Source organism: Colossoma macropomum, unplaced genomic scaffold (genome assembly GCF_904425465.1).
Source record: "Colossoma macropomum unplaced genomic scaffold, Colossoma_macropomum, whole genome shotgun sequence".
Classification (NCBI taxonomy): domain Eukaryota; kingdom Metazoa; phylum Chordata; class Actinopteri; order Characiformes; family Serrasalmidae; genus Colossoma; species Colossoma macropomum.
The window spans coordinates 31,823,486-31,847,416 of record NW_023494806.1 but is presented as its reverse complement, the minus strand read 5'-3'; the positions used below and the strand labels follow the sequence as shown (position 1 = coordinate 31,847,416).

Below are 23,931 nucleotides of genomic sequence, written 5' to 3'. Positions count from 1 at the left end.
ATTTCAATGCTGCAACAAGTATAAACCCCAGCAGAACTCCATACCTGTTCATCAAGATTATTACTGTTGAGGGTCCTCGACATGATCAAAAGTACATTTCGACCGCAAGTCCACTGAAAATCCATAAAACAAGTCTAAATCCCCTCACTGGCCACTTTATTAGAAACCCCTCCCTTGTAGCTCCATCTTGCTGGTGTACAGTTTAAGACTGTAGCTCATCTGTTGATGTACAGCCATTCTGTAGTCCTTCATCAGTTTTCAGTTTCTGTCCACTCTTTGTACCACACACATTATCATGTCAGTGTCACTGTTGAGCAGAGAATGATCCACCACCCAAATAATACCTAGATAACAGTGGTCCTGAGACACTGACCAATTATGAACAGAAAGAAAATGCGTAAAATATGCAGCAACAGATGGACTACAGTTGGTAATTGCACACCTATATAGTGGACCTACAAGACAGGCTCATTAAGTGGCCAGAGAGTGGAAGCATAATGTGGGTGTTTCTAATAAAGTGACCAGAGAGTTGAAGTACAAGGTGTCTGTCAAATAAAGTGGTCAAAATGTCCAAAAATATGAGCGCATTTCATTCAAACATCTACTTCTTCAACAGGCTGTCCTGACTTCAGTTTCAAAATGACCTAGAAACAGAGAAATGAGAGAAATGGAGAGAATGTTTGATCTAAAAATTGAGTGATGCTTTTAAAATGCTACCACAATCCAGTTACACAGAAGTTCACACCTCTTTGAGCTGAGCGATTTCTTTGCTCTCCGTGTTTCTTTGTGCATGGTTGGTGATGGCCTTCACTCGGGAGGCATATCTGGATTAGAAAACATACCCATTTCACATAAGGTGATATTTCTTTTCTATTTAATATTATTATCTGAAACTCCAGTTCTGGTTTCACTTCATGTACACATATAGCAGTAAGAGTCATACTGATATTTAGTTGTTATGAGGTCATTTCTCACAGCAGATTTTATGGATTTAACGCACTGAAACCTTCACATCAAGTCCAATGCGATGCATTAAGTAAGTAGTAACAATGTTTATATCATTTTTTTAGCCTGTGCAACTCAAAGATGCAAACACTAGAAAACCGCCCATTCTGCTAAAATCACAAATCACAGAAAGTCACAAATAACATAAGGACATATTTCAGGAGCTGAAGCTCTGTCATCTGTATGCAGGGATGGGGGAGTGCACTACTTTGTGTAGCTAACTACAGATTTTTGTAGCTAATAGCTGTAGCTGCTGCAGTTTTATGAAATGTAGCTAATAGCTGTAGCACCTACAAATTTTTGTGTAGCTATAGTGATAATTTTCGCTACAATTTCACTACAGGTTTCAGGCAATAGGCGCAAAATTTGAACCATAGACCGTGGCTGTTAACTGGGCTGGTGGCGATTGTGCAATCCTGACTGAGTCACGGACAGTTCGAGCAAACAGTCACGCGCTGATCACCCCTTACTAGTAGGCTCAGCTCAGGTCGGCAACTGAAATGTTAAGAGCCATTTTGTCCTTTCAACAAACATGAAACCACCTTGGGAGCCACAATATTTTATATCCGTTTTACCATCATGGCTGCTGTAAGTATGTCTCAGTGTGTGCTAATGTGCTAGTATAGGCTAAAAATTTAATAGAAATGAAAACGCAGATTTACTTTGCTCTGCTTTAAGCTTTAGGCCAGCTGTAGCTGCTTTTCTCGCACCTCAGTCAGGAAAGAACAGTTTTTTGTAAAATGTCTCTCAACATTCAACCTTTTACAGAGCTGAAGTCACTTCTCATTCACCAGCTTCTTGTTCGAATTGTGCTGTTCCAGCTTAAATGGTGCCTGAGTCCCCAGGATGTACTAGATAAAAATCTAGTGCTGCTGTGGAGCCGCAACAGGGCAGTTAAAGAGCCGTGTGTTGCCGAGCCCTGGCTTAGCTAAAGTGGAAAAGAAACTTTTGTTATGGACTATCACTAATAGTACTGCACAGAGCCAGGGTCACTGATGACAATTTTGAGGGCTAAAGTGTTGCTGAAGTTTAACAAAGTACTGTCATGTCTGTACAAATCTTGCTGAAATGTCTAAATTGGAGAAAAATTGTTTGGTTTCTATTCGGTTATTTTTGTAGATTTTTTTGAAAACCTGGAATGATTGACCTTACCCTTACTTAGTCTAAATTTCTGTTGGATATCACGCTTTGGTTGTGTAAGTTTGATTGTTCGTTACATTTAAACTCACTTTTTGGTGATCTTTTTGTATATTTGACGCTTTTCAATTGTATGTTTCTTTCTGGCACATGATTAAATGCAGTGTCTTGTTCACACTATCAGTTGGGCTTGTTTGGTGTGTCAGGTGGAGATTCACAAACATTCTTACAATCGCAGTTTGAAATAGTCACTTCTTTTCAAAACGTAGCTAAAAAGTAGCCACTGCTTTTTCTGGAAAAGTAGCTAAATTGTAGCTGCTACAAATTTTGGGAAAGTAGCTACAAAGTAGATACCTATTAATTTTTCAGTAGCTGTTCCAACCCTGTCTGTATTTATGTGTGAGATCAAGGTTCTGCTTCAACTCTTTACATTTCCCAAACTGAAAGCTTTAAAATGAATCTGTAACATTTGTAGTTAGACTAATAGCATTCCACAGTGTACTTCTCAAATACTGTGTTTTCTTCTTTTGAATGATAGGGGGTTGTTTGCAGTTAAAAAGTGTCTATGTTGTTGAATATATATGTGATTTACTCTTAGTAAAAGTACATAAATATATACCATATGTGTGAGAGTGTATTCATGTCTCACATGAGTGAGGTAAGGGTCTCGTCCAGGTTGCAGTCAGAAGGGGAGATGTTGAGGAACATGAGAGTTTTGGCGTTGCCCCCCAGTGAGTCCTGCATGAGCTGGGTCAGCTTATTGTTGCGGTAGGGCACATGGGATTGCTCCATCGCCAGAGCTGAAATCACATCACCCAGTGCACTCAGAGATTTGTTGATAGAGTTTGCTTCCTGCAGATAACAAATTACACACATTGAACATTAGGCAAATCCCTATCTGAATTCATAACAGCTGCAATGCCATTATTTCCAATATTCACATATGAAATACTCTGTGTTTATTAGTTTGTTGCAGAAAACTAAGACTGAATATTTCTGCCTCAAAGCAGTGGGTTCCTAGACCTCCTCCTGCAATTAATAAGCCTTTTTGAATTAAAGTTGGTGTGTTGGATCAGGAAAAAAAACTAAAATGTTTTCCAGGACCAAATTTGGAGAATTGAATTAAGACCTTCATGCCCAGTTAGCAAATGTGGTTTGTTGCATCCTTGGTTTGTTCTGGCCCAATATATGGCTGGGTCTTCGGCCCAGATCTGGCCCACACACTGTATAGTGAGTAGATCTAAAGGATATGGCCCAAATTTGGCCCCAATCTGGACCAACTACATTGCTGGTCCACAACATTCATGCCAAAATTGTCCCACGAATGTAGACACAAGGCAAAACTGTATGCAGCTGTCCAGGATCTGACCCTATTCAAGCCTGCAAGACTAGTAATTACTAGGTAGTCAACCAACACTCACATAGGAAAGACAGAATTGGACCAAAACTGTATGCTATCTGGGTGACCTTTGAACCTCAGACATAGTTAATGTTGATTAACAGATGACTTTGACATAATATCTTTTCTAAACAACATCTGCTTGAATTATTTTAGCTTTTGTGGCATGAATGAACCTTGAGCTGGTCATCTTTTGCCCCTGTCTTCGCCGCTCTCTCGCTACCAGCCAGGTCGACAAGGTTGAGCTTCCCGAAGCTGACGCTGCCATTGGTCAGGTTGCGGCTCTCCAGCATGATGCTAAAGATCAGGTGAGATCGAGAGCTCTCCACATTCATCTCTATCAGAGAGAAGAAGTCAACAATCAACACAGTCACAACACAAAAGAGTTACAAATCAATTCAGTCACAACACAGCAGGGTTACCAATCAACAGCAGAGCCCCCCATTCAACACAGACACAACACAGCAGCTATCAATCAACACAGACACAACACAGCAGAGTTACCAACCAAAACACTGTGGAGTCTGGTGTTTTGAATTTATATGATTCAACTGTGTCAAGTGAATCATGAATCATTTTTCGGTATAAATTGGTTAATGTTCAGTATGTACACATCTTGACACACTTAAAACTCTTCATACATTTTTGTTTCATTTGATTCGATCCATTAAAGTATGCCTGGCTAGATTCTAACACCGGTCTATTGGACTGGATCAGAACGTCTCTAATTAAAACTTCAAAGTGACTCATCCTCTTCCTGCCCCTCCAAACGCCACTGAAACAAACAGATGCATAATTCAGAATCTCCCTTTGAAGCCATCCCACCTAAGCAATGATGTCCATATGGTGCTATATGTGTGAACTGACTATGGCTAACATGATTAATCCAAACCATTTAACATGGACAGCACATACTGGTGGCGGCTATACGGCGGTTAGCGCAGCCTTGCTCGAACAGGGCGAAGAGCTCTCCGGCACTGGTTGCCTCCTTTGTCTCTGCTCCCTGGGCAAACACAAGCCCCTTTTTGTCCTTCTTAATTTCGATCCGCTTGGACAACGCCTCAGCCGGGCTCACAAAGAGGTCCTGTAGCCGGTCATTATACAGCTCCAGCATGGAGGCTGAAACCTGGGGTTGGATATGGCAGAAGAAGGGAGGGGAGGATAATAATTACCTTATTGGAATAGTACCTTTTGATGTGTTACAAGTAGTAGTGCAACTCAAAATAAAGGTTACTATTCAAGGTATCAGGTACCTGCAGCCACATTTTAGTACTCTTTCAACAACTGATGTGCCTGAGTGAGACTGTCAGTGGCTGTAGTATGATTAAATGGAACCAAATGAAAAAGTGGACTGGAACTGACCAGACAGGACGAGACAGGAGGAGAAAAGAAGAGAGCAGAGCAAAAGAGAAGAAGATAATAGACTTGAAGAGAAGAGACCAGATGAGAAGAGGAGAAACCAGAAGAGAAGAGAAAAAACCATACCAGTAGAGACCTGATCAGTAGAGAAGAGAAGTGAAGAAAAAAGACCAGAAGATAGGAGACTAGATGAGACCAGAAGAGAAGAGACCAAACCAGAAAAGAAGAGAACAGCAAAAGAGAACAGAGCAAAAGAAAGGATAAGAGACTAGAAGAGAAGAGAAGAGAAGAGATAGGAGACCAGATGAGACTAGAAGAGAAGAGACCAGACCAGAAAAGAAGAGAACAGAGCAGAAGAGAAGAGAAGAGAAGAGAAGATATGAGACCAGATGAGACCAGAAGAGATCAGAACAGAAAAGAAGAGAATAGCAAAAGAGAACAGAGCAAAAGAGAGGATAAGAGACAAGAAGATAGTAGACAATAGAACATAAGACATAAGACAACAGATGAGTGAATGAAACCAAAGGTGTCTCTGAAACAACAGTACAGCATTTAACTCAAACTCACCTTGAACTCGAATTTCATCTCGTTCTCCTGGATGATTTCAAAGACTCTAGTGAAGGTTCTGGGTATGATTCCAGGGTTTTTATGCTCTCTGTCCCCCACCATAGTAAAGGTTTTCCCAGAGCCGGTCTGCCCATATGCAAAGATGCACACATTGAAGCCATCAATTGCTGACTGGATGAGCCTTGGGGGTAGAACACACAATCAACTACGGCATTCTCCTCACTATGGACTTTTTGAAACAGAGCTACAATTGCTCAAGTCCTTTCTACTCTTGTTCCCCCACCTGCTGGACTCCTGAAACACCTCATCCTGATTGCTCTCTGCGGTGAAGATCCTATCAAACTGAAACTCCCGTGGTCCTCGAGGAGTTTCCAGTATGACAGAGTAGTCATCCAAACATGACACAATGGAGCTTCTACCCTTTGCTAGCTCCGCCCGCGTCTGAGGCCTTATGCGGCAGAGCACTCGGATCTTACCTGTTCAAAGCATATGAACAGACTCAATGGCCACTTTATTAGAAAACACTAGTTTTAGTTGCTAGTGTCACTGTACCGCAGCCCTGTGGTCAGAAATTGGTCAATGAATAGGGTAAAGGGAGGCCATCAAGCAACAGATGATCTACAGTCTGTAATTGTGCATCTACTTAGTGAACCTGTAATGTAGGTGTTTCTAATAAAGTGGCCAGGGAGTGGAAGTACAGGGTAGGTGTTTCTAATAAAGTGGCCAGTGAGTGAAAGTGCAAGGTAGGTGTTTCTAATAAAATGGACAGTGAGTGGGTGTACAAAGTAGCTGTTTCTAATAAAGTGGCCAGTGAGTGAAAGTACAAGGTAAGTGTTTCTGATAAAGTGGCCAGTGAGTGGACATTCAACATGGGTGTTTCTGATAAAGTGGCCAGTAAGTGGAAGTACAGGGTAGGTGTTTCTAATAAAGTGGCCAGTGAGTGGAGGTACATTGTAGGTATTTCTAATAAAGTGGCTAGTGAGTAGAAGCATAAGGTTGGGTGTTTCTAATAAAGTGGCCAGTGAGTAGAAGTACAGGGTAAGTGTTTCTAATAAAGTGGACAGCTTTGCGAGCTTGGTTGTGTTTAAAGGCCTACAGGTCAGGGGCTAGGCTAGCGGTCAGGATTGGTTGACACCACAGGGATTCCCAATGGTTATTTTATGTATTTGCATAATTGCATGATTGTAGTGAGAAAACATTCAATGAAAACACAAAAAGGATGCAAAACTGTGAATTTTGTCAAACTGATAAAGTGGAGGGATGTAATGCTGCTACAGAATTTTACAAAACATGATAAACAACATAATAAATGGCAAATATTGGCCCTTTAACGCTTGGATCCTACCCATTCAGAACAAAACATCTGTACATGTACAGCACTGTGCTTCAGGCACTAGTGCCAACTATTCTGTTTATGCTGTGGTACATATATATTTTAATACATTGCAAGCAGATTGGGCCATATACATTCTGGCTTTTACTAGCAAGCTCTATCTTGTTTATTCTCCTGCTTGTTCTGGCACTGACCTGTATTTCTTTTGGACCTGATCGCATATAATTAAAAAGCAGAAAGAATGCCTGGGAAAGTTGGAACATTCTCTGGAACACATCCATTTGAAGACAAAAATAAGACCAGGCCATTTTAGATCATGTTATGTCTGGCTGTGGCTCCTACGAAAAACAAATTTGTTCATCCCCTGCATTTCACCTCATGACAGGTTGAGTTTATAGATGATAAGTGAATTAGTAAGAGAGTCGATGTACCTTTCATATCTTCCACCATGTTGTAGTATTTCTTCCTCAAGGTTCGCTCTGCAGTGTAATTGTCTATGATCTTCTTGTTCTCATCTTTGACCTGTTTCAGCTACGAGAGAAAGAGCAGTATCATGAAATTACCCCTTTAGCATTACCATTGTGGGGTTATAACACTGGGGCATGCATAAACACTGTGGACTTGTGGTAAAGAGATTAAGCAAAGTTCTAGGTCAGGATCATCAGTTCTGGTCCTGGAGGGCCATGGACAAGCATAGTGGTGTTTAAGTGCTCCCGAGTGGCGCAACTGTTGGGAGTTAAATCCCAGGCGATACCACAGCCATCCATGACTGGGAGTCCAAGAGTCCATAATTGGTGGATGGTCCCTCCCCAAATTGCTCAGCAAGATCCTAACCAACATGGGAGTCTGTTAGCTGATGTGACAAAATTAGCAATTAGTGTTCAACTCTAAGCGTGTCGAGCTGTCTAATAAAGCTTCACATGTTGTGGTTGTATCATGACGGGGAAGAACTCGATGATAGCAATTGAACAAGACTAAGTTACATACCAACAAAAATACCAGATTTGACAGAGAAATGATTAAACTATGCTAGGATCTGACCTTCCAGGACCAGAATGTATGATCCCTGCCCTACAAAGATGCAATTGCCCAATGTTTCCCAGTTGTGGTCCTGCTAGTCATCTAATCTGCACACAGCAAAAACACCATGACTTAAATTGACATTGTAAATGTTAAAGAACTAAAAACACAATGTTTTTATCCCATTTTTAATTTGTTTTTAAAACGTATGCTTCTGTAGTAAGATAAGATGCGAAAATGACTTGTAGTCTTTAAGGCACAGAACTGTATCCAGTTTTAGGAATTAGAAATGGATTTCTGAACCATTATTAACGCCTTAAAGGCAAGGCAAGTTTATTTATATAGCACCTTTCATACACTGCTGTCATTCAAAGTGTGTTATAAATAAGAAAATACATAAAATCCAAGGCATATTACATAATAAGACTTATTATTCAGTAACTACATGGACTTTCATGCAAACTGGTTGAGTTATTCTTAGGTTATAGAAGTGTGTAGAAAAACTTTAGACCAAGTGGGGAGCCCTGGCCATTTAAGGGGTTAAAAACGCCCAGATGCATGTTTTTTTTAAAAAATACACATAATCATTAGGATGTAGTGTGAACCCTGGTTGGCTGTTCTGACCTCTGCTTGCAGCTGTAGCAGCTGCTGACCCACACTCTTCCCAGCCTCAACATTCAGGTAGTTGCTCTTTCTGAAATTCTCCTCGAAGGTCTGCAGATCATAATTAAAGACCATAATGAAACATGTAGCTGAAATTGCTTCTAGATCAAGGATGCTTCATAATACACAATCTTCAAAATGCTTTGACGCCATATTGTTTGCCATGCTTTACAACATGGATGCCCTCTGCTCTTGGAGATCTACTGACCTGTTGAGGTGATTTCATTTAATACATGATCAAATAGATCGTGAGAAAAGTACATCTAATTTTCTTGTCCAGTATTGTTGATTTTCTAAGTGAAAATATGTCAGCCTGTCCTCTACAAAGAACATATTTCTGCACATTTTAATGCACAATTACTGGTTACTTGCTGAATTTAACATATCATGAACAAAAACAAAACCTAATGCAAAAGAAGTTATGGCACATATTGTATTTTATGTTTTACAGTTGTAAAGTCCACCAAGTCCCATAATACCTGACAAATCATGTGGCAATACCACATTAGACCATGTGCACTAATGCACCCCCATACCATCATGAATGCTGGCTTTTGAACTGTGCACTGATAACAAGCCATATGGTCCATCTCCTCTTTAGAACAGAGGACGTGGCATTCGTGGTTTCCAAAAACCAAAAACAATTTCAACATTTGATTTGCCAGACCACAGGACACTTTTTCACTTTGCCCACTCTATCCAGCTTAAATGAGCTTGGGCCCAGAGAAGACAGCAGCGTTTCTGGATCCTGTTCATATATGGTTTCTTCTTTGCATGGTAGAGTTTTAAGTTGCATTTGTGGATGCGGCAATGGACTTTGTTCAGACAGTGGTTTTTGGAAGTGTTCCTGAGCCCATGCAGTGATTTCCACTACAGAATCATGTCTGTTTTTAATGCAGTGCTGCCTGTGTGCCCGAAGATTACAGCCCACCAATATTAGTTTTCGGCATTGTCTCTTGCATACAGAGATTTCTCTGAAACTTTTAACAATATTATGAACCATAAATTATGAAATTCCCAAGTTCTTTGCTAATGTACATTGAGAAACATTATTTTTGAATTGTTCCGTCTTTCACAGAGTGGTGGACCCCTTCCCATCTTTACCTCTGAAAGATTCAGCCTCTCTGTGATGCACTTTTTACATCCAGTCTTGTTACTGAGTGCTGCCAATTAACCTAATTAGCTGTGAGATGTTCCACAAAGTGTTTCTCTTTGGATTACACAACTTTACCAGTCTTTTGTTGCCCCCATCCCAACTATTTTGAAATGTGTTGCTGGCATCAAATTCAAAATAGGCATATATTTGTCAAAAAGTTATGCAATTTCTCAGTTTCAATATTTGATATGTTGGTTGACTTTGTACTATTTACAATTAAATAGAAGGTTTAAATGACTTCACATCATTGTATTCTGTTTTTATTTACATTTTGCAAAGCGTCCCAACTTTTTTGGAAACAGGGTTGTAGATATATTGTATTTTGATACAATATCATGACACCACATGAGCATAACCAATAGTTAGTTCAGATTAGGTGACAAGACACTCTGTCCCTTTATCAGTCTGTTTTAAACATGTCTACCCACAGCCTAGACTAGATTTTAGTTTTTTCTAGCTAATGTTAGCAAGGTAGCTAACAGGCTGTGTAGATACCTTAACTCGATTTGGTTCGTCTTCCACTCTGCATCATTTTCCAGGTTATGTAGATATCCTAACTTAGTTCAGTTCATTTTCGACTCTGCACTCTGCAATGTTTGCCACTGCTTGGTTCTGTTTATTAGCCTGTAGATCAGTGGCTAGGCTAGCAGTCAGGATTGGTTGACACCACAAGGATTCAAAATGGATGTATGATGTCCAGCATTTGCATAATGAATGCTGAGTAAGAGAACAGTGAAAGAACGAAAGCATGAAAATGACAGAAAATTGTGAATTCTGTTAAACCAGACAAATAAACAAAGTTTTGACTAGGAATGCCCTTAAATGTATGGAGGGCCTTCTCTGCATGAGAATGTGTGGGTGTGTTTGTGAATACTTTGACATACTCTGATGGTCTCATCCAGCGCTGCCAGATTATCTTCACTGATGGGCCCTGAATAAAATTATACGATATCAACTTTTTAAAGTAGCACCACAGTTTTTAAGCAACACCAAGTCATTTGCAAAGACTTCAATGTATCTGGCTGGTTAACCAGATAACTGAAACCCAAAGTCAAGCCTGTCCAACTACAGGAGAGGTAAGAACTGTTCGTACTGGACAGTACTTACTTCAGTTATCCAGCGTCCTGCTTTGTGAAATAACCACATCTTGTTTTTTTTGTTTACCAGTGATGGTGGGTGTAGCCCCTGTCTTGATGCACTCCAGCGCCACCTGTATGACCTCATGCTTCTGCAGCCTGACCCGAGTCAGGTCACTGACATCTGATTTGTCCTTCCTATTACAGCATATGAGAATATAGCATGGATTAATTGTCATTCTCTATGCTTAATTGAGTTTCTGTATGTGTTCATGTATTTTTACCCTTGTGTTGTTGGTTCTATCCCGTCCTCCTCTGTGCGGGCCTTGTGGATGGACTCTTGCTCTGCAGGACCCAGGCTCTCTCGAGCCTCATCCAAAGCTTTACGGTTGTCATCTGCCAAGTGGTCAAACTCCTGCTTGGCCTCAGATAGCTCAGCATAGACAAAATGAGCCTGAAGGCAGAGAATATGCTTATTGTGAATGGAAACAATAAACCAAAGAGAAAACAGACATTTTAAATTAAACTTTGAACAAAGTACACCAATCTGAGACTGTCAATGTCCCTAACCCCTACACACACACATATACACACACTACCAGTCGAACGTTTTAAAGCACCCCATTTTTCCAGATGGATTTTTGCAGATTTTTGCAGTTTAGTGTCTCGGCGCACTCTGAAATTAAAGCATAGAACAAACTGGAGATAAAAAAGAGGAAATTTATGGAATTGTATCAGCAAAAGACCTCCAGACCATCACGTCTTCCACCCTCATGTTTTACAGTTGGTGAGGAACCATGCTTCATCTACTTAACGCTGAACAAAACTCGGCATGATGAACCGAACATTTCAAATTTTGATCCATTGGTACATAAGACCGCCTTTCTTTCTTCAGCAGCCCACTGTGGTAGTCTCGTTTTCTTATTTTGCCATTTTTAACAATGGCTTTCTTACAGTCACTTGACCTGTCAAACCAGCAGCCCCCAGTCCTCTCTTCACGGTTGAAACTGAGACTTGTTTACTTTAACCAGAGTTGCGGTGTTGTCCTGTGAGCAAAGCTCACTGGTCTTCTGAATCTGTTCGGGCTTTGGGTCTGCTGGACGTCTTCCTGTCTGAGCTCCCTCCAGTTTCCAAGATGGTGTAGAAAACCATACTCAGAGACCCTGTCTTTCTTTGTAATTTCTCTAAAGGAAAGACCTACACATTAAGGGTTATAATGGTCTATCTGTTTTCCTTTGTTAATTACTTTTGTCTCAGTATTTATATGTAGCATAGCAATAGCATCCTGTGGGGCAATATAGTCCAGATACTGCCCTCAGAGTGTAGTAACTAAGTCTTTTCCCACACTGCTTCAGACAAAGGGTTTGTAAGCAATCAAATAAAGTCAGGACACCTGTAGGTGTACTTTCAAAAGCTTAATTTACTTTTATTGCTGCAGAACTGTTGCACGTTGTCAACTAATGACTTGTTGCCTGTTGCCTTTTTAGAACTCTGAAATGTACATTATGTTTCAGTTTTCAGTTTATTGTTCACTTTTTAACCTCTAGCAGTTTACTGCTTACCCTTTTTTACCATTTCAGGTTATTCACTGGACTTGAACTGATTAAATGTCAATTAAAAAAAGAGAAAATTGGGGTGTTCTAAGACAAGGTTTCTCAACCACTGGGCCACAGACCACCAGTGGGCCATGAAGTACTCTCTGAAGTACTGAGGGGGGACCCTCTGTACTTCATGGCCTACTGGCCTACATCGGGCCAGTACTGAGGGGGGAGCCAGTGGTCCTTAGTAGGATGGTGATGGCACTTTATGTCCTAAAACTATAAAACTCATTGAAAAATAATTGACTTTATAAGAAGAAAGAAACATTAAATGTTTTCAAACAGTAAACAATGTTAATTCAAGCCATGCAACTGCAGCGTAAAAAGCAGTTTCACTTATGTTTTGCCCCTCGCCTCTAGAAACACAATACATTGCCCTGAAGTTTCAATCGTTCACTCACGAGTGAAACATTTAGCTTACATTCTGCTTGATTTCAGGTACAAAACAAGCTTCTGTTAGCATAATCTTGGTATTTTATGTTCAATAATAAACATCTCATATTCTGGCACCTGAAACACTGTTATGTTAAAAATTTTTCTAATTTCTTTTACGCAGAAAAGTTTTCCTGTTGGCCATCATGCTTTCCGGTGGTAAATAGGTGGACCTTTATATGGAAGAGGTTGAGAGCCCCTGTCTTAAAACTTGCCTGGTGGTGTATATAAACTTTTTCACGGTTGTATACAGGATATTGTGCTACATCAAAGTGGAACGAATTTCTTTTACTCTCCTTTTCTGCTTTACTTTTTTAGACCCAATCCTATTTAACACCTTGCCCCTACCACTTAGCCCTTACCCCCTTATTTTGCATGTTCATGTCTAGGGGTAGGGTGTCCTGATTGTTGTTTTGATAGAGCGGTAGGGCGAAGTGTTAGGGCCACATGGCCCTCCAAACGGAGGCTTTTCAGAGGCACACTCCAAACAGAGTGATGTGAGAAAACAAGAAAAACCGGCAAGATGGCTACACAAGCAAAGAAACCCACAAATGTGAGTATTTTCTCTGTTTAAAAGTTACGATAACCATTGTATTGTCTTAGTTTAATGTCGCTTCAATGTATTCTGGTCCTTTTCTTCATAACAAGCATAAAAAAACGCTAGTAGTGTGCTGATGTCTCAGTAACTAGCTAGCTAAATTTCCTGTTCCACCTTAAATGGCGTCAGAACTGCTGCACCATTTAAGGTGTAACAAAAAAATTGGAACCGAATTAGCAATGGGTGATAAGAAATAATTGTCTTATACCCCCTCTTTGAAAGCATATGATGCCCTAACTAATTTAACTTATTTAAATAACTTTACCCTCCTCTGCTGTCACTGCAGACTGGCAAGGTCGCCTACAGAGCAGCGCTAGTTGCCTGTTAATGAAGTAATGTTCTTTTTAATTTGAGGGTCCCATTTTATAGGGGAAAATTTCAACAACTACTCCTTGTTACTCAGTTTCAAGGGGCAAGGTGCTACTCAAAAACAAGGGGTAGGGGTAAAAATAAGAAATGGGAGTGGGCCTACGTCTCTCCTTACCTGCCGTATTACGGCAGCAAGCAGGCGAGCATATGCTGACTGTTGGACTGTGTTAGGTGCTCCTTCTCCCTCCATTAGCATTGAGATCTCTCGCTCTCTCTTATAAAGACTCTCTTTCAGGACCTCCAGACGGGCTTGGGCTCCATCTAGTGGTGCGTCTGGGTCACTGCCGTCCTGTGGGTTCAATGGATATCCACTGATTTTTAAAACATCTGCATAATTCAAGCACTGAATACACAAAGAAGTGGTTTCATGTAAATAGCTTATTGTAGAGAAACACTCAGATTTCTTTACAGTGGTTGCAATTCTTACAATGCAGATGTATCAATTTAAGTATAATCCAAAACCACCAGTGAACCTACATGTGTTTTTAGATGTAATGTTAATGGTAAATAGTGGAAACTCTGAAAAATGAAAGTTTCATTTAGGTCTGTTTTGCCTCACAACACAATTTCTTTACTTTTCCACCATTAATGCGTTTTAACAATATATATTTTACACCAGAATCTTCTATAAAACTATCGTTAAACAATATCTCAAACATCAGGCAGCATATTTAAACTCTTCAGATGCCAGGTTCCCATAACCACCACTATAAACAGTTCTGACTTTGTAAGTTTTCCTTAAATAGAGCATTTCACATCAAACCACTCTGAATGACGTTGTTGACTTTACCATTTGAACTATATTACCAGTCAGAAACTTTTAAAAATCATCTTTTAAGAATCTATGGACACTCAGATACCTGGGTTACATTAAGGAGACTGAGGTGCACATGGCTCTACCTTGTCTTCTGCTGCTTCTTCAGGCTCTTTAACCTCCTGTGAGGCCTGCAGCATCTCCTGCACCCGGCCCATCTCCGCCCTGGCCATCTGCAGCTCCTGCAGTGCTAACACATAGGTGTGGTCAGCACCATTTACTTTCATCCAAAATAACAGATCATATTAGGACTGGCTGACATGGCCAAAAATCTTATTGTGATGCATTTTTCCATGTCATTATCGCAAAGACATAGATCACACTTCATTAAGCTAATGCATGACACTTACTGGATGCCTGGTGACTGTGGAGCAGGTCTAAACGGGAAGAGAACAGCTCCATCATCTTGCTCTGTAAAAGGTAAAGGATGTTCATCAGGTTTAGAACAGATTTTAGAGCTAAACATGAAGAAGTGAGTTAATTTTAATGTAGTGAATATAATTTTCCTGTATTTTGATATCATTAAAACATAGAACCTATTCTGAACACACAATAATGTGACTGTTTATCTACAGTGATACTAGACGTTATACAGCTAAAAAGTAAAGAAAGTGTAAAACAGATGTGCTACCCACACCATGGGCACTAATATGCCCTGACAGACCTGTTTTTTTTTAACTTTACACTGGTAACATTCTGGACAATCTATTTTTTTGGCCTATTACTTCCGCAAGCAATTTAAACGGTTCAATCGTCAGACGACAATACCCGTTTTTATGGGCATCGGTCCATTTCAGATGTGCTTTAGCCCAGAGAAGTCAGCAGTGTTTTGCCATGTTTTTAATTTTCACTGTGCATAGTACAGTCTTCACTTGCTTTTTTGGATGGTGAGACGAACAGTGTCTATTGACAGCAGTTTGTCAAAGTATTTCTGAGCCTATGTGGTAATATCTATCACAGAAGCATGCTGGTTTTAATGCAGTGCCACCTGAGGGATGGCAGGTAATGGACATTTTGTTATGGTTTACGGCCTTACCCTTTACGCACAGGGATTTCTCTGGATTCTCTGAAACTTTTGACAGTATTTTGCAGGGTGAAAGACCTTGTTCATTGAGGGAAGTAGTTCTTAAACTGTAGACATAGGCAACTGGTTGTTGGTGATTGGTTGTAACTGAGCTAAACTATGCACCACATAGCAATCAGATTTCAACCTGGGTGGCTGGATATGCATTTGACTACTAAGTGTGAATGCATGTGGTTAAAAAATGTGTAAATGGGGTCAGAGTTCTGGTTTTAACACACTTTCAGGAGCTTTCATCGCATTCGTAGCCAGAAAAGGATAATGGCTCTCTAGAGGCATGTCAGGAAGTTGTTGCTATACAGTATGTTGTCTGGCATAGTCTTACCTTCTCCCTGTCCCAGGTCACAGATTCCTGTCTATTACGCTCCTGAAGAGCTTTCTGCTCCTCCTGAAGCCTCTCATTCACACCCTGCAGACTCTGAGATTAACCGACAGAGAGAAAAAAACATTATATGTCTAAAAGTATCCGGACAACCATTCTAATTAGTGCATTCAGCAGTTTAAGCTGGACCCATTGCTGACGCTGGTGTTAAAATGAGCACATAGAGTCATGTAATCCTATAGAAAAGCATTGCCACTAGTGCAACTGGAGCACATGAGCCTAAGGTCACCATGGCCAATGCCAAGTGTGGGCTAGAAAGGTATAAAGCACCTCAGCATTGGGCTGTGGAGCAGTGGACCTACATTCTCTGGATTGATGGAGCTCCATCCAATACCTTTGGGATGAGTTGGAGTGGCCCACAACTAATCATCGAACCTCAGTACCTGACCTCACTAATGTTCTTGTAGCTGAATGCAATCAAATCCTCACAGCAATGTTCCAACATCTAATGTTAGGCCTTCTCAGAAGAGTGGAGGCTGTTACTGCAGCAGAGAACAAACTCCCTATTATTACATTTGATTTCAGAAGAAACGATGGAAAAACAGATGTCTACCAAATTCTGGACTATAATGTAAATAGGTTGGTCCAGTGAAGGGAAGGTAGATGCTGTTCCATAGACTTTTATGATTGGCTTTGTGCTGAGATTGTTCTTTGGTTTGATGTTATGGCCTTGCAAATGCCTTGCATCAAAAGGATTTGATGTCTTTGAACTCACCTTGATCTTCTCCTCCCACAGTGCATTTCTTCGCTCCACCTTCTCCTGGTAGATCCCCAGGACCCTCTTCAGCATGTTCAGCTTGTTCTGGTAATGGCCTCTGATTTTGAGCACTGTTCTTTCCTACTCAAACACAAACAGGCACGCTACAGCCATCCGAATGACCTCTGTCTCCATGCAGCTGATTTGTCTAGAATCAGATTTTGAATGACATGCACCAGTGGGTAGGGCAAAATAATATTAACCAATGATATCATGATTTACCTCCCCACCTTTCATCGAGAGAACACTTAGAGACCCATGTTTCCCCCACAAATACGTCGCAAGAAAAATACAATATAATTTACTTTAAGTAGTGACCAGGAAGGTATTCAGTGTAGAATTTTTTACGAGTCCTGTGCTTTTAACCTTTTCAGATTGACCACATCACTGATATGTAGCCTACGGCAATTAGCTCAGCATTTTGGGGCTCCCAAGTGGTGCAACCGTCAAAGCATTGGCCATATCGTCAGGAGACCGCAAGTTCGATCCCTGGTGATGCTACAGCCGTCCGTGGCCGGGAGTCCAAGAGAGCACAATTGGCCTCGCTCTCTAGGTGGGTAGGATTGCCCCCCCTTCACTCAGTGCGATGCTAGTCAGCGCAGGCGTCAGTTAGTTGATATAACAGATCTGGCAGTTGGCGCTTTCCTCCAAGCATGGTTGGCTGTCCAATGACGTTGTGTGAGTGGCAGTTTGAAAAGATGCGGTGCCTCCTAGCACTGAGGGTGTCACTTGATTGGGGGAGTCCTAACTAGTGGGTGGAATTGGACATGACTAATTGGGGAAAAGTTTGGGAAAAAGCAGCATTTTGTAAAACTGGTAGGCCATTAGAATGAGGTTCTATAGGACATACAAATGTCATTGTATACATAATTAAATGATATCTTGTTTAAAAAAGTAAAGCAAACAACTAAAACTGGTCTTCCCATGGTTGCTGAAATGCTTTGTTCATTGCAGGATGTGAAACCTTTGATTTTTGGATTGTCCCCCAAAAATGCAGTATGGCTGGTCACCCTGTGTAGACGTAGACGCTCAGTTTGCGCCTTTTACATTCTGATCTGTAGAAGTGTGTGCCAAGAGTAGTAGCTTTATTAGCATTTTACTAGCACTGTTGCTAGCACTTACTAGCATTTGGTACTCATTATTATTTACATTCCATGTTCTTCCTGCTTGCAGCTCAGGGAATGGTGGGTTCACCGTTACCTGGTTTTCCTGCGATGCGATGAGAAAGTTCTCCTCCAGCTCCTGAACCATCTCCAGATGCCGGCTCTTCATTGCCATCATGTCGTCAGCGATCTGGTACAGTGGTAAGACACTTCATGGTAACTTTATCATAGTGGCTGATTAGCTTAATCAAGTGTTCAAGTATAGTAAATGCTAAACTTGACACTGCAGTGTTGTAGCCAGGAATTGATACGGATTTGGGGTGATCTGTAGCCCTAGTGATAAATGTGATAAATTTGATGAACGAATCCATTTGGGGTGGATGCCAGACAGTAGGTAAATGCTTAGTGGCTGAGTACAAGCAGTGGTGGTATTTGGAATTGATTGTTGATTTAGAAATCATAGGAAAGTACAGAAGAAATCATGAATATAGCATTATATTACTGCTATATTATCAGCTAGCAACTAGATTTCAAACCCAATTACCTTCACAGGAGCAACATTAACATTACTCATTTGCATATCTGGGTATGTGTAAGAGTTAATGACGATAGAACTAGTGTTGGAAGGCTAAAGTATTCAGTAGCACAAAAATCTACCAGCTTGCAGAGGTTTCAATTTGAAAACGTGCTTAATTTTCCAAATATAACCTAGGAATTGGTCAGTTTTCATGTTGGATGCCCTTGTGAAAGTGTTTAAGTGTTCTTAAAGTCTATTTAATATATAAAGTACAAACTTTGAACATCTATCTATTAAGCTCACTTTAATATATACTATAATATATATAGCTTTGGAACAGTTTATGGCAACTTATATACATGTGAATTGCACATTTCATTGTGCTTTTGAGTGCTTTTTTTAAACATTTTTAGTTGCACAAGTAGAATTAAGGATGTAATTTGTAAACATAACTTACTAAGTTACTTACATACTTATTTTATATATACAGGGGTAGTTTTGCCTATTGAGATCAAAGGCTAATTTACAGTGGGGCCCTTTAAGACAAGCATGAAATGCAATGCAGGAATATAGTAAACAGAAATAATAACACAAACATAAAATATCTAGATTACAAATACAACAACAAATCAATTAAACAAGGAAGAAATTGCATGAAAAAAAACACCTACATCTTTCATCTACCAAATAGTTTAAAAGTTATTTTAAATGGCTAGAACTTTTTAAATTAAATGCATTTTAAATTTTATTTCAAATTCACTAAATTTACTTATATATATTCAGGAAATAAAACGTATTTTAAGTGTATTTTTATAAAAATTTAATTATGTATTAATCATTTTCTATTCCTACAAGTGCTTTTCTGTTCTAAATTGGAAAAACTCATGTTACAAAGAACTTACTAAAGCAATAGTTAAAACAGAAACTCTACTACACATAAAACATATTTTCAATGTGTACTCGTGAGTGTACTGATGCTCAAATTTGATTGCCAACAAATTTGTTATATTGCAACTGAAATGCAATTTAAATTTTGTAAGACAGACTTAAGAATCACCACTTCACTTAAATATGTCTAAACAATACACTTAAATTTATATACTTTTAATATTTTAGGTGAATTTCTATAAAATACATGAAATTTATGAATGTACTTTTAGTATTCTCTATATACTTGAAGTATACAATTGATGCCTCTTTGTGGCAAGGGCAAGGCTGCCTCTTCAGATGAGCTAACTGAGCTAACACTAGAGATAACCAGTACAACATTGGATGCTGACAAGGACAGTATACACTATGTGGCCAAAGTATGTGGATACCTGACAATCACACCTATATAAGATACTTGGACATCCCTTGCCAAAACCATGGGCAGTATTATGTAGTTGTCCCATGAAGTTGGCTCATGAAGTTTAATTCATCACTCCAGAGAACATATTTCCACTCTTCCAGAGTCCAGTGGCGTTGTGCTTTACACCTCTTCAGCTGACGCTTGGCATTGCGTATAGTGATCTTGGGCCAAATCCCATTTCACCCCTTGCCCCTATCACTTCGCCCTTACCCCTCTGTTTTGCGAGTTCACTCCTAGTGGTAGGGTGTCCTGATTCTTGTTGTGATAGAGAGGTAGGGTGAAGTGTTAAGGCTACATGGCCCTCCACAGTGTGGTTTTTCACAGGCACACTCTAAACGGAGTGTTATGAGAAATCAACACACAAATCAATAAAGTAAACACATTACGTGTGTATCACAAACGTTCATCAAACATTAAGTCTCTAACGCTATACACACTGGCTAGCATGTTGTGTAGCTAGGCTAATTACAACAAAACTTGTTTACAGTCTATCCTACTGTAAACATGCCACAAACCAATCCACCAGCATTCCCAGGTGTTGATGACGTTGTTGTTTTCTAATATTTCTCCAATTTGCTCCAGACAGTCGCAAAAGGATGCCTATTGGCATATTGGAAATGTCTGGCAAAACTCATCAAGTCTGTTTATATAAAAGCCATCAATGACTACTGATGTTGTGTTGGGTTTTTGAAGGGTTGTCCCAGATTTCGACCACTAACACTTGTAAGTCACTTCCAAGGGGCAAGGTGACACTTGAAATCAAGGGGTAGGGGTAAAAATAAGAAATGGGATTGGGCCTTAGATTTGCATGCAGCTACTTGGCCATGGAGAGCCATTTCATGCAGCTCCAGGCACACTGTTCTTGTGATGAAGATGCTTCCAGAGACAATTTGGAACTCTGTAGGGAGTGATTCAATAGAAGATGCTTCAGCACTTAGTGGCCCCGCTCTGTGAGTAAATTGGGAGAGTGTCCATATACTTTTGGCCATATAGTGTACATAATCTCAAATATGTCACATTTAACAGTTGGCCGAAACATAGAATCTGTGAAACACTGAACTGTTGACCAGAATTTTCTGGTTTCTGAATATTGATTTCGGTATTTGTATATTAGCACCTCAAAAGTTTGACCAGTGCCAACCATGACCAGTATTAACTCAAAAAAGCTATTTTTTTCGCCACTGTATAACAATAATGATAACTGCTTGATTTGATGTTCTGTCAGGTTCCTATCAAAAAAGACCCAGAACAATTCAACATATGTTGCCCGAAATGATCATAAAGGTCAAGCTTTAGCTGATCACCCACCAGGCCAAACATCTACCCTGACCAGCAGCTTATTTACCAAAGCAAAACATGACATCACATTGGCAACAGAAGGAATGACTGTCATGTGACAACAGAATAGCTTGAGGGAATCCCAGACAATGAAATCTGTGTTCACTATCATAGCACTGACTTTCTGAGCTAAGCCTTGTAAATCCTTTAAAACCAGGTTGGAAAGCATTACAGTCTATTATCGGGAAATGCAAGCTGCAAGAATGTGAAACACTTTCCATGCGCTTTATATGCAAGTGTAAAAAGTCAATGAAACTATATTTTTCCTAGTAGACTGTTAGAATTGTGTGCAAAAGTTTGTGCTCCCTTGGGCAAATGACACGTTTGGTTGATTTTTTAGAGAAAATAAGGGCTGAATCTAACATAATGGGAAAAAAAATATTTTTACATTATATTGTAAGCTTCATTGTTTTCTAGTATGTTAACATCAGCAAATAAATAGAATATGTGCACTAAAATTTGCTGGAAAATGCCATGCAATTTACAACAGGCAATTAATTTTAACATGTAATTTGATGGGGGGTTGTCCAGATTTTTGCCTAAGAATGTATGCAGTCTAATAACCTAACATTATTCTTTTTTTATGTTTATTTTTTATCATATGCTTATATGTTTAAGCTTTGATTTGTTTATTGCATATTCAATTATCATATTGTTTCCTAATTAAAAAAAAATTATAATGATAAGCATTAATAGATAATATAGTACTGTTACTTTTACAAGTAACAAGTTACTTTTACAAGTAACAAGTTACTTTTACTGCTATTTTTACAATTTCTCACTATAGAACTAACTTTTTCCAAGAAATTCATTAACTCCTTTTTTGCAGGCCTTCTAGTGGCCACTCTGCAGCTAGACTGGAAATTTACTTATCTGATATTTTTATCAATATAATCAAAGAAAATATTTTAATTTAAAGTATCATTAAAAATGTTATTAAAATGTTTTATAAATCAATTTAAATGTTATAAACCAGGCTGAAATTGCATTTTATAGTTACTTTGAAAAACTGTAAATCTTGCCACACACTGTGAAGTAATTTTGCTTTGTAGCTGCAAACTTTTTTATGATATTTTAATACATGTTGAGTGAAGAAATAAAAAAAGATTTGGGCCACTTCATTGAACACTGTAAATGTGGGTGAGCTGACTCGATTAGAATCCCTTCAGGAAATCTGACTTGAATTGAATCAATATGCAATAATTTTTTACATTTTTGTGTTTGTTTTGCTTTGGTATATGTTATTATAAATATAAATAGATTAACTAACTGGCTTTCTTTTTCTTCTTTTTTTAGGGTAGTGTGTATTTTAAGTTGTTTTGTTTAATATTCAATTTCTTTCTCTAAATAAAAAACTAAATATAATATGTAAATTTTTAAATATGTATCAGTCTCATTTTATTTGGATAGTCCACTATAGCTCCCTGTGGATTATCTACAGACGTTCAAATTGTTAACAAACTATTATCTGGTGAAACTTATTTGACTCTAAATATCGGTAGGGTTAGGTTTAGGATTTGGAGCAGGGTTAGGCTTAGGTCCAGGGTGAGGGTCAGGTTTAGGTTAGGGGTTAAGAGTTAAGGCTAGGGTTAGGATTAGAACCAGGTTTAGAGTTCAAGAAATTTATGGTGAATTTATTAGATATTTAGTTGAATGTAAGTTAAAGGTAAATTAAGTATTTACAAAGCATCTAAAGTGTTCTAACCAAATAAGGTGTTACCAATGTAAATGTCTGTGCAACAGTGGACATTGTGTTAGGGAGTTTGGCCCTGTATGCTTATATCCACAGTAAGCAGGATCTCCATACTTGGGTTATGCACAGTTTGGCAGAATCGTAAGGAATGAAGATCTTCACATCCACTGGTGCTTCATTCTCTCGATCTCTCACTGTAGAGTTTACTGAAGCTACGTTGGAGCCTGGGGATTAAATGATAACAATGTTTTTGAAAAAACATTAGATCAGTCTTTAGGAAATGAATGAGTCATTTCCTTTGACTGGTATACCTTTGGCCGCGTTGATACTTGGGTGAGAACGGTGGTCTGAACTGATCCAGCACTTGAAGTTGTTCCACTTGAGTCTTCCTTTCCTCAGCCATGAAGTACTGGCACGTTTCCACGTCCCTTCACATGTTAAACAGGTATTTACAGAAGTAATTTTGTGGTTTATTTAATACATCTTCCATACCAAACTAAATATTTTAAAAATATATTAATATAAATATGTATAAAGGATGTATTAAAATGTAGTACAGTATTTTACCCTGGCAAAATCCCATGTTTTCTTGATTGTTGGAGTGAAAGGAAGTAAAAACAACCTTTACAGCGATTGCCCTTCTAGTTGTAAAGTCTCAAAACGTTTTTAACTCCTTATGCCTTGAGTCTCTAGGACTGGCAGGTCAAGAAATGTCATTAGCAATTGTAGACAGAGCATAACAAATTCTCTGACTCTTAAAACTCAACAGCGATGCTGACTGAAGATCTAAAAGGGAAGGCTGTTGATGCTTAAAAGGCAGGGAAGGCTATAAAAACATATCAAAGTGCTTGCAGCTTGAAAATGTCTTTCCATCACCTGAAATGTACTAACAAATGGCAGTTAAGGGCAGCTGTGGAAGTCAAGGCAATACCTGACAGGTCTGGATAGAACTGCTTGTATGTTGGCCAGGAATGCAAAGCAAAACCCCCATATCACAGCAACAAACCTGCAAAAAATGTGATCTACTTGGAAGGGTAATCAGATGGCAACATTACTTGCCACCTCATCACAAAACTCAACATCTAAAGTATGTAAAACAACTAGAGGCATTTTGGAAACAAGCGCTGTGGATTGATGAAGTGGAAATTATACTCTTTGGCCCCACCATCAAAAATACGTTTGG

General features: G+C 39.3%; 1 protein-coding gene across 1 annotated transcript in view; it reads right to left on the bottom strand.

Moving 5' to 3' along the window:
- Window positions 1-593: 593 nt before the first annotated feature.
- The window catches only part of si:dkey-96l17.6 (kinesin-like protein KIN-14E), a 33,159-nt gene continuing 9,821 nt past the window's right edge, over window positions 594-23,931 (bottom strand). Inside the window, exons 4-10 of the mRNA XM_036598291.1 lie at window positions 5,751-5,943; window positions 5,468-5,648; window positions 4,457-4,667; window positions 3,718-3,878; window positions 2,792-2,994; window positions 746-824; window positions 594-644 (exon numbers count right to left, since the gene is read on the bottom strand). Coding sequence (XP_036454184.1) covers window positions 594-644; window positions 746-824; window positions 2,792-2,994; window positions 3,718-3,878; window positions 4,457-4,667; window positions 5,468-5,648; window positions 5,751-5,943 — 1,079 coding nt within the window. The remainder of the gene's footprint in view (window positions 645-745; window positions 825-2,791; window positions 2,995-3,717; window positions 3,879-4,456; window positions 4,668-5,467; window positions 5,649-5,750; window positions 5,944-23,931) is intronic.